This window comes from Nicotiana sylvestris, chromosome 2, assembly GCF_000393655.2.
Source record: "Nicotiana sylvestris chromosome 2, ASM39365v2, whole genome shotgun sequence".
In the NCBI taxonomy this organism is placed as follows: Eukaryota; Viridiplantae; Streptophyta; class Magnoliopsida; order Solanales; family Solanaceae; genus Nicotiana; species Nicotiana sylvestris.
The window spans coordinates 212,525,327-212,539,602 of record NC_091058.1 but is presented as its reverse complement, the minus strand read 5'-3'; the positions used below and the strand labels follow the sequence as shown (position 1 = coordinate 212,539,602).

The 14,276-nt window shown below is 34.8% G+C and overlaps 1 protein-coding gene across 1 annotated transcript; it reads right to left on the bottom strand.

Moving 5' to 3' along the window:
• Positions 1–5,223: 5,223 nt before the first annotated feature.
• On the bottom strand, positions 5,224–13,508 carry LOC104224327 (auxin-responsive protein IAA16-like). Its single transcript, XM_009775949.2, has 5 exons — positions 13,180–13,508; positions 12,495–12,682; positions 7,041–7,176; positions 6,089–6,150; positions 5,224–5,486 (listed from the first exon to the last, which is right to left on the bottom strand). Exons 1-5 carry the CDS (start codon positions 13,341–13,343, stop codon positions 5,449–5,451), a joined length of 588 nt encoding a protein of 195 aa, XP_009774251.1. The 5' UTR covers positions 13,344–13,508; the 3' UTR covers positions 5,224–5,448.
• Positions 13,509–14,276: the final 768 nt, after the last annotated feature.

Below are 14,276 nucleotides of genomic sequence, written 5' to 3'. Positions count from 1 at the left end.
TCAGTACTCGGGTTGCTGGTACAATCTGGTCTTGCAGGCCGAGTTGTTCTACGACCCTCGATCGTATGATGTTGGTCGAGCTACCTGGATCAATTAACACACGTTTAACTCTAGTTTTATTCATAAGTATAGAGATTACTAGTGCGTCATTATGAGGTTGCATGATTCCTTCCACGTCCTCGTCGTTGAAAGATAGAGTTCCCCTTGGTAAATAATTTCGTGTCCATTTTTCTCTCGTGATTGACACCTTGCTGTGTTTCATCATCGGGTCTTGGGGAATATCGACCCCCTCCAATGATCATATGGATGACGTGTTGGGGTTCATCTTGTCCGTTTTGTTTGTTGGAATCTCTATTTCTGAAGTGGTTCTTAGCTCGGTCACTTAGAAATTCTCGAATATGTCCGTCATTGAACAAACGGGCTACTTTCTCCCTTAGCTACCGACAATCCTCCATCCCATGGCCCTATATGCCATGATATTTGCATATTTGGTTGGGATCCCTTTGTGCTAGATCAGTTTGTAAAAGTCGAGGCCACTTGGTATCTTTGATGCGTCCAATGACGATACGGTGGCAGTTGCATCCATATTAAAGTTGTACTCCGACAATCGTGGTGCTTCTTTGGAACTGATAGGTCTATCGAAACCGTTTTTACTCATAAGTCCCCGTGAACTTTGTCCTCAATCATTTCTCCTCTCATTCCGTTCATAATTTCACCCAGATCCGCTGCTTTTACGGTCTCCATTATACGGTTAATATCGATTTCTATTCGGCCTTGGTTCTCGGTCAATATCCCTCTTGATTCTATCTATAGGCCTGGCAGGATAAATGAACCCAGAAGGATCTCCCAGTTGATCATCCTCGACCCTGATCCTTGACTTGTACCGATTATGCACATCAGCCCAAGTGATAGCTGGGTATTCGATCAGATTTTTCTTCACTGTTGTGAAGCCACTGAACTTCGAACGTTGAGACCTTGAGTGAAAGATTGAACAGCCCAATCATCGGTGACCAGTGGCAAATCAATCTGTTCCATTTGGAATCGAGATACGAATTCCCTAAGCATCTCGTTGTCCTTTTACCTTACCTTGAAAAGGTCCGACTTCCTGGTTGCAACCTTGATGGCCCTGGCGTGTGCCTTTACAAAAGAATATGCAAGCATAGCAAATGAGTTAATAGAATTAGGCGGTAAATTGTGATACCATATCATAACACCCTTTGATAGTGTCACGACCCAAACCGATGGGCCACAACGGGCACCCGGTACCTTACTCAATCGAGTACCAACATGACGTATCTTTTCATGTTATATTATCATAAATAACTGAGCCGGAGAGGCTGCCGTGAAATAGGTAGAACAGAACAGGTAATGCCAACTCATACATAAGATATATGGGCCTCTAAGACCAAAATAACCACTTGAACACTGAACATAAGCCGACGGACAATCTTTTACGTACATGACATCTGTCTACAGGCCTCTAAGAATACATAATTTTCATAAAGGTCAGGACAGAGTCCCGCCATACTAAATAATAGACATCTACCTCATACTAACCAGACAAGCAACTTCGAAGCAAATGGAGCGCACCAACATCTTCCGCTGAGCTGATAGCCTACTTGGAGGCTCTCGACCTGTCTATAGGGACTTGTAGGCATGAAACGCAGCGTCTCTAGGCAAAAAGGGACGTCAATACGAATAATGTACTGAGTATGTAAGGCACATAAATAAGTACATAACAGAAATGGAGGAAATATAGAGTAAATAGCTCCACCTGTAAGTTTGAATAATTTTGTAAATTATAAAATAATTATAGTATCATGCATATGTGTATGAATGTCATGTCATGCATAGGTACATGTTTCATAACATCATCAGCCTCTGAGGGCATCCCATCATATTATATCGGCCACTGTGAGCAACGTATACCAGCTGATCAGGTGGTGGTGCGTATATAATGTCATAACCTTTCCCATATCTCATATACATATACATATATATATATATATATATATATATATATATATATATATATATATATATATACGCGTATATAATGTCATCTGGTCACGGATAAATGCATATGAATGCAATGCATGAAAAGTACGTTAATAAAATCTTTCGAATTGTCATAAGACCATTTTGCCTTTGAGTAAATAAACTCTTATCAACTTTCGTATTTTTCTGAGACCCATGAACATATGATAAAATATTATGACACATGGAAATTCAAGAACATAAATATCTCTAATACTTATATGAATAGAGTCATTTATAAAATTTGTGCATTTGCACGTTTCGTTTGTATCGTATGGATCATGCCGAAAAGAAAGAAGGGATAGCCTTAACATACATGGAGTAGGGAAAACTCTGTATAATATTCTTAGAGAAGATTGCACCGCACTCCTTTAGATCCGCAAAATTTTACGTTGCTACGATTTTTAAAAATTATCATTGGAACTTTGTAGGAGAATTTGATTGCAAGAATTTTTATTAATCAAGCGTTTAAATCAGAACTTTGTTGTTGAAGAATTGTACGTTCTGTTTGTTGTAAAACTTCTTAAATATTCATTCATTTCTAAGTTCAGATTGTAGGATAGAATGACTAATTTTTGATTTTATGCCTTTTTATTCAAGACATGTTAAAAGCTTTTGTGAAAGTGGATAATTGTTTGGTTGACACCTAAGTTCATATGACCCTTAGTCATATGTTTGGTTATCTTATTTAATGCCACATTTTGGGGGTGTTGGTCTTATCCCATAATTTAATAGTTAATTAGGTAATGTCCCACTACTCGATAATTAACCAATTACCCGTATAATTAAGAATTACCTCAAATTACTTAAAATATTACTCACCTTTCATATACCTTATATACCTTACTATCATGGTCATGTGGTACCTTGTACGACACTAGCCCATAATACCGAGTATTTTAGCTCAGGCCGTATTTTATCCGAACATACCAAACTTGGACGAAAATTCATTTTCTTTGACTTGCTTCCCCCGAACCTTTACGAATTTACTCATTACTTGTTTGAAATAACATAATCTTTATAATCTCCAAATAATCTTTTCCTTGGACTGATGTCAATTACCTTACGACAAATTCAACGTACAATACTACATGGTGCAACATTATCGTAATTTAGTACTGCAAAGGGTAACATCATCGTAATGTAATATTGCAAGGCGAAACATCATCGTAATATAATACTGCGGGACATAATATCAACGTAATATTGTGGGGCGTAACAGATAGAGTCTCTCCGAATTTCTTCAGCAAGACAGATTCAATCTCGTCATCTTCTAAGTTATTTCCTTTGATAGCACACGTGTATAAGGTGACGTGTTCGTTTGGATCAGTTGTCCCTTTATACTTAGGAATCTCGGGCATACGGAACTTCTTGAGGATTAGATTCGGAGCCGCACTTGGGGGGAAAGGCTTTTGTACAAGCTTTTTGGAATATAGTCCTTTCAATTTTGGTGGTGCCCTCGTGATTTGGTTGAACCTAGAGTTATAGGTTTCCACCTTCTTATCATTTTCCTCAATCTTCTTTTCCCCTATCTCAATTCGCTTTGTCAATTCTTCGAGCATATTTATGATAGCGGGATTGGTCTCCGATTCCTTCTCATTCTATTTCCTCAAAAACGATTCCACCCTGTGTCGACTTCCTGGGATGGCTCGAGTTTAACCCTGCTCGGTGTGTGGTTCTGATTTTGGAGCTGGGCTAGTGTTGCCTGTTGGGCCCACAACATTTCAAAAATCACCCGCATGTTAATCCCGCCATCTTCACCGCCATGTGTGGTTTGAGTAGCTGATCGGGTACCCCTACGAACACTGCTTTCGGGATCGATGGCCAAATTTTCATTGATGGCTATATGCGAACTGATGTCGATCGGATCTACAGTCGGAATTCCATCGAGGCCAGCAAGAGGTACACCGTTTTCTGCTGCAATGTTCTCATTTTTGATGTGGTGGCTGATATCATTGTCAATGTGTTGAGGTGCTGACTGAGAGTTTGAAATTTTTTAATCCTATAATCAAAGATAATTCAATGAACAAGTGTAAAATAGTGTGTGTTACGAAAGTTTGTATCGGGAAACCACTATTATCCTTTGCCCCACGATGGACACCAAACTGTTTACTCTAAAAACATATAACAATTGAATTTATATTGTGGTTTTAAGTGATACGTGATTTTACTTGGTACAAACTGAGAAAAAATGCAATATTGATATTGAAATTAACTGCAACTAAAACTAAAGCAAGCCAAAGGAAATGTATAGCTTTGATCCTCGAGTTAAGTCGCATTCGAATCAAACAAGTATTTCACTGAAAAATATGAATAAAGTAACAGAGTATTGAGGGCTTAAGAGAAAGGCAGTATATTGCTTTGTTTTGGGAGAATATGATGATGTTTACAAATGATCAGATCCCCTTTATATAGTATGGAAGTCCTACTCTTGGTACAATTCTAAATACAGTAAGAAATCCCATGATTGGCTAATTAATCGGCCTCTTCTTGATACGTGCCGAGATTTGCATCGTGATCCTTGCTCGATTGCGGATATTTCGCCTTTTCGTTATTCGACCCAGTAAGCTTTTCTCAATCTCCATCTTATTCAGTTTCGATCTTGGCCGATCTCAATCTTGGTCGATCTTGGTTTAGGTCGGTCTCGATCTTAATCGGTCTTAGGGTCTCGAGCTCGGCAACTTAACTTTGCACCGTAGTTTGATATAAAACGAAGTTGATCCTTGACTTATTATGCTCCAGCCTAGATCAGTCGCACAAAAAGGGGCAAGCCCGAATTTGACCGTATACACACGTGAACACAATAGCTTTTGTTTAGATTATATATATATATATATATATATATATATATATGTATTATAGGACCGTAAACCCAGTTATCATTATATATTAATTTAATATTATTATAGGAATCTATAAATTTCGAATCCTCAGAATTCGCATCTGCGAGGCTTTAAGCAGCAACCTATAGGGGCAGTTTTAAATAAGAAAGAAACAGGATCCCGGAGCATGAATTGTTAAGGCTTTCAGCCTTAGATAAATTACAGAGATATGCTACACTCATTATCTCCATGCGATCTATAAATTACGGGTCCGAGCCATGGAATCAATCACTAGTATTTACATAAAGGTAGGTTATCTACATCACATCCTTTTGAGTTGTTGTTCTTTCTGAGACCCTGCATAAACCCGAAATACCATGTGCACCAGGTTGTACACAGTACAATGCTTCATTTATTAATAAATACAAGCACATTACACTAATAATATGTAATATGTTTCATACCTATTCGGGCAATCACTTGCTACAATCGATAAAATTCTGATAGATTATATTCATAAAAGAAAAACACTTAGATTTCTCTAGAGAAAGATCAAAAGAGCAGGATGTGGAATTTGCACATGACTTGTTCAGCTTCTGTTCTTGCATTTCTCCATAGTCTTCGGTGCTGAAGTTAAATTCAGGCAATAATCAGGAAAACTTTTATTTTGTGTCTCGTATAATTTATACTAATTAAAAGAGATATCTCTTTGTCTCACAATTTTGTGAACCCAAATTTTTGTGGACCCAGAAATGTAAGATTGGGGTCCACAAATTTATGAGATAAAAAGGAGCCCAAGACAAGAAGTTAAATTCAGACAATAATCAGTATATTCTAGTCAAGATTCCAAGTGGGCGTTTGGATATAAGAATTGTAAATTTTGGAAAAAAATTGAAAAAACAATCAAGTGAAAATGATATTTAAAAATTAGCATTGTGTTTGGACATGAATATACTTTTATGTTGTTTTTAAATTTTTGTGAGTGATCTGAAGTAAAATTTTTAAAAAATAGCCTTTTAAAGTTTTTTAAATTTTTGAAAAATTCCGAAATTCATCTTTTAGGGAAAATTTAAAAATTTCATAGCCAAACACTGATTTCAAAACAAAATGAATAAATTTTCGAAAAAAATAATATTTTTTATGGCCAAACAGCCCCTAAGTAAACTCAAACTTGTTTAAACGAAGCAAAGGTAAGCATAAATAATACTATAATAATATATATCACATACCTAGTCCTATTGCTTCAGTTCCTTTCATGATGCGCAAACGCTTGCAAGATTCAACAAACATCCTGTTGCGTTGTATGTAATAATGCAAGTAATTATCAAGTGAAAATCCAGCTGATTACAATCAAATCTCAGTAATAATTATTACTTGATAATCTAACAAAAATGATAATTAACCTACTACGATTTATTGTAAAAAGTATTTACATGGTCAATATGTATAACTTGATGAATTCTTTTAAAATAAACTTAATTAAGTTATAAGTGTATATTTACAGTGTAAAGATTTTTTTTACGAAGAATTTTTTCGTAATTGGTAACGTATTTATATAAATAATAATAATAAATAATAAATAAGTATTACTATCTAATATCATTTCGAGCCTCGAACCTACAACCTTTACAAACCCAAATATAAGCTTGACCAATGGATCAAGAAGTACTACTTGCCAAAAAGAGATGTTATTATTATATATGTTTTATTTTACATAATGCTAGAATAAACATTTAATATTTTATTCCGGATGTAGCGTCGAATGACACCGCTTCCACCTATGTACATCTGCCCCTGTTTTACGCTATAAATATAATTTAATATATATTATAACATGTTAATTATTACTACTTGCCAAAAAGAGATGTTATTATTATATATGTTTTATTTTACATAATGCTAGAATAAACATTTAATATTTTATTCCGGATGTAGCGTCGAATGACACCGCTTCCACCTATGTACATCTGCCCCTGTTTTACGCTATAAATATAATTTAATATATATTATAACATGTTAATTATTATTTTTATCAGAGATCACCAGTTAGTTTCTGTTATAGAGATTCACATGTACTTTACAAGTGATATAATCGTATACAATATAGTATATTTTGCATCGTCAGTGCATAATATTTAAACTTTTTAATATAATAAAATAGTTGAGGTGTCAAAATTTTACCCCCAAGGGACATCGCCGACAAGCATCCAATCACCATCTTTGTCTTCAAAGGTAGGAACAAAATCACAACTATTCAAAAGATCCATCAGCTTTCTTTCATTCATGAAATCTTTCATGCCTTGGACTTCACAGTTTCCTTTTAGTCAGTACAACATACATAATGTGTTAAACCCAGCAATTTAAAAAATACACTCATCTGATTAAAGTTTAGACACAAAAAGGATAGAATAGCTAGGTGCACAAGGTATCGTGCATTCAAGCAATATTTGGGGAAAGGTCGCACTCAAAAAAATATTATATAAAAACTATTCCACTTTAATACAAGCATTAATGGCTGCTTCCAGAAACCGATTAATCCTTTTTTGAGTAGCAAGTAGCATATGTCTCATTAAAAGAGAAAGCGTTCTCTACCAAGATTTTTTCATTAACAGGACACAAAGACAAAATCTTTGATTAAGGAAAAGGGATCACACCCTACCACCACAATCCTTGGCGGTGAATAACTTAGCTTGTTCTACCAGATTATTTGTCTTATTTTTTAAGCAGTCGATTTTTCTTTTTACGAACAGTTACGTGTTGTTATTCAAGTAATCAGAGAGACTAAAAATATTTTTACATAGTCAATATATAGTAGTTGAATTCCAAAAAAATATAGAAGTGACAATAAAACACAATTAATTTAGTACAATAAATTTTACACTATCAGTGATAGTTAACTTATTGTAGTAGGTTATTTGTCTTACTTTTCTTATAATTAATTTTACTTTTTACGGACAGCAACCTGCAGTATTATTTTCTAAGTTACAAAATAAAGTAAAAATTCTTTTATATTTTCAGCATATTAAAGTTGACTCCAGAAAATATAGAAGTTATTGGAAGATAGTTAGTTAGACATTAGTTATTAGGACTAAAGTGTAATTATTAGGACTTAGAGGTCATTATGATTATTTTAATTTTCTTCCTTGACTACACTGTATATAATTGGTGGTTACAACTGTTAATGAATCAGTTGGAAAATTCTCAAACACTCGTCTTCTTCACGCTTGTAACTCTCTCTCATGGCTGAATTCTAACATGGTATCAGAGCCATGCTGACTGATTCGTGAGGATTTCGATCATCATCTAACCACTTTCCTACTCAATTCGATTGCTCAGTGCTCATTTCGGTCAATTTTTGCTTCAATCGTGAAAATCAATTGCTAAAACTTGTAACCGCCAAATTCTAGGACTGCTCAGCAACAAAGATTCACCAAGTAACGCTCCAACTCAGGCAAACAATGCAGGTAAAATTGATGCACTATCCTCTAATGTACATGTTTCGAATGAGAAAAGTGATAGTTGGATTGTGGACTCGGGAGCCACACATCACATATCCTCTACACTAGACCTGATGAGTGATGTGAACAAAGTGACTGATAATCCATCATGGCAGCAGACATTACATAGCTAAGATAGATTTGCTTAGTCCCTTTGTATGTAATGAACTATGTATCCTCTGTATCCCAGGTTGCTTGAAGAAATGCCTAGATTTGTAGTAGATACGAATGTATTATGTAATCTAGGACTAGATTCAAATTCTGGATAGTAGTTGGTCAGCAACTACTGGGCTATGTACATATATACTTTTTGATTAATACAATTTGAGTTTAATTATAATAAAAAAAGTAACTGATAAGGGAAGAAATAAGGTGACACTGCCAAATGGAGGATGTACAAAAATAGAGCATGTTGGAAGTTCATATTTGTCATCTGTTGATAAATTAAAAATATGCTTCATGTACCTGATTTTAAATTCAATCTAATGTCAGTGTCCAAGCTAACTATAGATCTGAGTTGTGTTGCCATCTTTGTACCTGAACTCTATATGTTTCAGGATCTTTACAATGACAGGGTGAAGGGGATTGGTAAGGAAGATGAGGGACTATTTGTGCTGAAGGGAAATGGAATAAACAACTGGCAGCTCATATTGGTGTAAAGGTCTCAACTAGAGATACAGGGGATCTATGGCACAAAAGGCTATGCTATGCTTCCATTCCTGTAATGCAACATGTTTCTTTCTTACAAAATAAAGTAGATAGTGAAGTGCAAAATAAATGTTTTGTTTGTTATTTAGCAAAACAGTCTCGATTGAGTTCTCCTGATAGTGAAAAAAGGAGTACTAGACCTTTTGAGCTTGTCCACATGGATGTGTGGGGGCCATATAAGAAGGCTACTCATTATATGAAGCATTATTTTCTTACAGTTGTAGATGATTTTTCCAGGGCCGCTTGGAAATTTTTGACGCAGTTTAAGAATGAAACTATTATTTTCTTGAAGCAACTTTTCTGTATGGTTAAAACATAGTTTGATGCCTCTGTTAAAGTGCTAAGAACAGACAATGGGAAAGAGTTCTTCAATAAATAGTAGAGTGAATTCTTGCTATTACATGGTGTCATTCATCAGAGTAGTTGTGTTTACACCCCTCAACAAAATGGGGTAGTTGAGAGAAAATACAGACACCTATTGAATACTGCTAGATCATTAAGGTTTTAGAGTAATGTACCAAGTATGTTTTGGGAGGAGTGTGTACAAACAACAGTATATATCATAAACAGACTACCTTCTAAGATCTTAGATGGAAAGAGCCTTTTTGCTATGCTGCATGGTAGAGAAGCCTCCATAGCCCATCCAAGAGTTTTTGGATGTTTGTGCTATGCTACTAATTTAGTGATAGAGGACAAGTTTGCTGCTAGAGCAAGAAGAGTTGTACATATGAGATATTCAACCACCCAAAAAGGATATAGGTTGTATGACTTAACCACTAAATGCTTCTTTCTTAGCATGTATGTATCTTTCAGGGAATCTGAATTTCCATTCAAGGAGGTACAACAACATTTACTCACACAAGATAACCTTGAAACTAGTTTTTTGCAGCCTGATATGTCAGCTTCTGAAGATGATATTCCAACAGTCAGTGGTCCAGAAGAGTCTTCCCAAGGTCTTTACTCAGATGAAGAACCAAGAGGACATTCTCCTACTGAGCCAACTATAGGCAACCATGATGAATTTGCATCACACATGGAGGAGACTAGTGAACTTGCAGTGACAAATCATAATGCAGAAGAGGTTGCAGGTGAGATACCTAATGATGCAGACTCTGATTTTGCAAATCATGCAAAACCAAAAGAGATTGTTGCTCCACTTGAAGCTGAGACATATGTTGAACATGATACTTTGTACACAGCAGAAGAGATACATCATGTTGAATCTAGTTCTAATGTTCCCGTTAGACAATCTTTTTGAGTGAAACACCCTCCTATATGGCAAAAGGATTAAGTGGTGCAGCTTCAACAGTCATCAAAGTGTAATTACCCAATCTCCAACTTCTTGTCTTATGAAAACATGTCTCCCAAGTACAAAAGTTATGTGTCAGTTTTCTCAGTACTTAAAGAGCCTCACACCTTCAAGCAAGCTATCAAAGATGAGAGGTGGATCACTGTTATATATTAGAAGAAAATAGAACATGAGAGGTGGTAGACCCGCCCCTGGGAGAACTTCTATTGGATCTAAATGGGTCTACAAAATAAAATATAAAGCTGATGGGGAAATGGAAAGATTCAAAACTCGACTGGCAGCCAAAGGGTATAATCAACAGGAGGGATTGGACTATCATGAGACATTTTCACCGGTGGCAAAGATGGTGACAGTTAGGTCTGTGATAGCTTTAGCAGCCTCCAAAGATTGGACCCTATACCAGATGAATGTGTTTAATGCTTTTATTCAAGGTGATCTATTTGAAGAGATTTATATGGATTTGCCACAAGGCTTTCAAAGGCAAGGGGAGCAGAAGGCGTGCAAATTACTGAAATCCTTATATGACCTCAAACAGGCTTCGAGACAATGGAATTTAAAACTCACAGAAGCCTTGGTAAGTGCAGGTTTTATACAGAGTACTTTTGATTATTCTATATTCACCAAGAAGTCAGGAATAGACATTGTGGTTATCCTAATCTATGTGGATGACTTATGCACCAGTTATGGGAGTGTTGATGAAGAGAGGAGTTGTGGACACGTTAACTGGTTTCTACGATTCTGATTAGGTAGCATGCCCAATGACAAAGAGGTCTGTTAGTATGCATTCAAATTTGGTGATTTCTTGGTTTCATGGAAATTAAAAAAAAAACATACTGTCTCAAGAAGTAGTGCAAAAGCAGAGTATCATAGCATGTCATCAGCAGTCTCAGAAATTGTGTGGCTATTGCGTCTGTTCTCAGAATTGGGAGTCTCTGTTGTTCAACCAGTCACATTGTTTTCTAATAGTAAGGCATCAATGTAAATTGCTGCAAATCCCATCTTTCACGAGCGCACCAAACACATCGAGATAGATTGCCATTTCATTTGAAAGCGCATTAAAGAAGGTTTATTGACTACTCAGTATGTCTCATCCAAGGATCAACAGGCAGATCTTCTCACAAAAGGACTAGCATCAGGACAACATCGTTTTTTACTGAGCAAGCTGGGTGTATTGTACATTCTCCACCCTCCAGCTTGTGGGGGAGTATTAGAAGATAGTTATTTAGACATTAGTTATTAGGACCAAAGTGTAATTACTAGGACTTAGATGTCATTATGATTATTTTAGTTTTCTTCCTTGACTATACTGTATATAATTGGCGGTTACAACTGTTAATGAATCAGTTGAAAAATTCCCAAATACTCATCTTCTTCACGCTTGTAGCTCTCTTCCATGACTGAATTCTAACAAAAGTACTCCATAATAGGTCAAAAATAGAACTAACTTATATATACTGAAACTGTGAACTGTAATTTAACAAGTTATAGCAAGTTACACACCTTATCATTTAAGTAGCTAATTTTAACTTTTTTTTACAAGGTAGTTATATGTAGTTATCTTCTAGGTGACCTGATCGTTATTTTTAATTTGACTTAGTGAGTATAGAGGTTAAACTCCTGAAAATATAAGAAGTTCTTCCTATGTCTCAATTTATATGATGATATTTAACTGGGAGGAGTTTAAGAATAAAAAAGATGTAAAATTTGTGTAAAATAAGTCATAAAAGTTTATCTGAATTATTACATTAAGGTAAAACAAAAAGTTTAAAGTTAATTATTACTCTATTAGTCCAATTTGTGTGGTAGAATTCGAATTTCGAGAGTGTTTTTCTTTGACCGTAATATTTTTATATGCCTTTTAGACACTTTAAATTGTTAATTATTATGGTTTGTAATACTGTTTATGTAATTTTCAAAATTATATATATTTTGTTTAAAAAAACTTAAAGATTCTACCCCTGAATTCACGGTCAAAATTAAGAAGTTTGACTTTTGAGATTCGAGTTCCGCCATATAAATTAGGACAGAGGGAATACTATATATATGAAAAGATATCTTTCTTTTTGCGACTAACTAAAAGAAAGAGTGTCACATAAATTAAAACAGACGTGCATGACATACCAATAGTGAAGGAACTGAACATGTTGGATAAGGCATCAGATAGTTGTTGATAATTCTTGTACATGTTTAAGTCCACTTTTCTAAGGTAAGGTGCACCATCCATACTGACTTTGACTAAAGCAGCAGCAGCAACATGTAATATATTCTTCCTGAAGGACCTCACTGGTGGCCAACCCACAACTTGGGCCCTGAATTTGTGCTAAAAATTTAATATGTAATATATAATGCATATATAATTTATCTATACTTTTTAGGAGAAGTAAACAGTAAACTCGACATATCAGTATATCAGTTAAACACTTTTGTTTATAGTTTATACTATAAATTAAGTAAGTTTTACATTATGAGATTACCTAAAACAAATTACTTAAAAATTCAACTACAAATAATTGTATACAGTAAACATGGATTGGAAAAGAGTGCAAATAATTGCTATAGCCATTTAAAAAGTCCGAGCAACATAGGCTCTGATTATCACTAGCGCTTGACTATAACCGAGGATTGAGGACAGTGGGATAGTTAGGATTCCTCCACGTTTAACTAGAATCTCAAAGTCGAGTCCTTAAAAACAAAAAAAAATTCTTGGGAGAGAGCGCTTCAACCTCCTTAGTGGACTTACACGACGAGAAAGATTTCGAATACAGAATGCCTTAAAAAAAGTAAAGTAAATAAAATACACACGTACTTGGCAGCTTGATTCTCTGTTAGTTTTGAAGAAAGGTTGAGCTTCAAATCCACTTCTTCACTGAAATCTCTTTTCCCATTAGAATTATTATAAGTTTCATGAGCTTTTTTTCTTTCTCCTCCACAAGGCAACCCTAGCCTTAACTCTGTCTCCTCAAAATCCATTAATATGATGTTCTTTTCCTGTTTGTTATATTTGAGAATTTTTGGTTTTTGAGAGAAAAGTGAAAGTTAAATATAGGTTGAGAGAAGAAATAACTAGCTTGGATTTGGAAAGTGTTAAGTTGTTAAAATATTGATCTTTTGGTTCTATTTTATATGGCGGGATTCGGAACACCAAGATCAAACTACTTAAATTTAGTGTGAATTTAGATATAGAATTTTTCAAAAATTTAAAATAAAATTTACATTTTAGAAACTAGAAACAAAATATTAGTGTAAGTTATACTTGAATAATTCAAAATAATTATAGAGTACTTTTAAAATTTTGGTTAAAGAAAAGTATTTTTCATTATGGGAATAATAATACAATCAAACATCTCTATTATGACTCAGCTTTATAACAATATTTGACTAGACCAAGGTTTTTTGGAACCGATGTTTCATGTTAACTTATATTATATGTTCTCTACAAAAGTATTTCATTATAACAATCAAGAAATGTTGAAATAAATATCGTTGTTATAAAAAGATTAGACTGTAATACGCTGTTAATGAAAATGCTACTCCTTTAACGAACATATCTAACATGAATTCAGATTAATCGGCCACCAATTTCGAATAGGAGGGATAATTAACAAAAATAAAAGGAAACATGGACATCTAATTGAAGAGATGTTAGAAGGGTGTGTTTGGGCTAAAAAGAGTGATTAAAATGGCAAAGGTCACTGGGAATGGGTTGCTTTAGTCTTTACTCACTTTGATAAATGAATTTTCGACACTTAGCTAAGCTTGTGAACTGGATTCCTAATCTTGTATTGGATCAAAATTTGATCCTATCATGGTCTTGTGCCGTCCTCTCATGCAATATTGCCATTCCTGCCTCAATTTTCAAGTTATAATTAGTCTACTTTTTTACGGACAATTGTTATTTATTAG

What these genes read in the sequence shown, in the direction of transcription:
- LOC104224327 (XM_009775949.2), bottom strand. Translation starts at nt 13,343, where the DNA reads ATGGATTTTGAGGAGACAGAGTTAAGGCTAGGGTTGCCTTGTGGAGGA. An exon ending in ACAGAGAATCAAGCTGCCAA is followed by an intron (nt 12,683 to 13,179) that starts GTACGTGTGTAT and finishes GCACAAATTCAG; the next exon opens with GGCCCAAGTTGTGGGTTGGC. An exon ending in GTCGGCGATGTCCCTTGGGG is followed by an intron (nt 6,151 to 7,040) that starts GTAAAATTTTGA and finishes ACAACGCAACAG; the next exon opens with GATGTTTGTTGAATCTTGCA.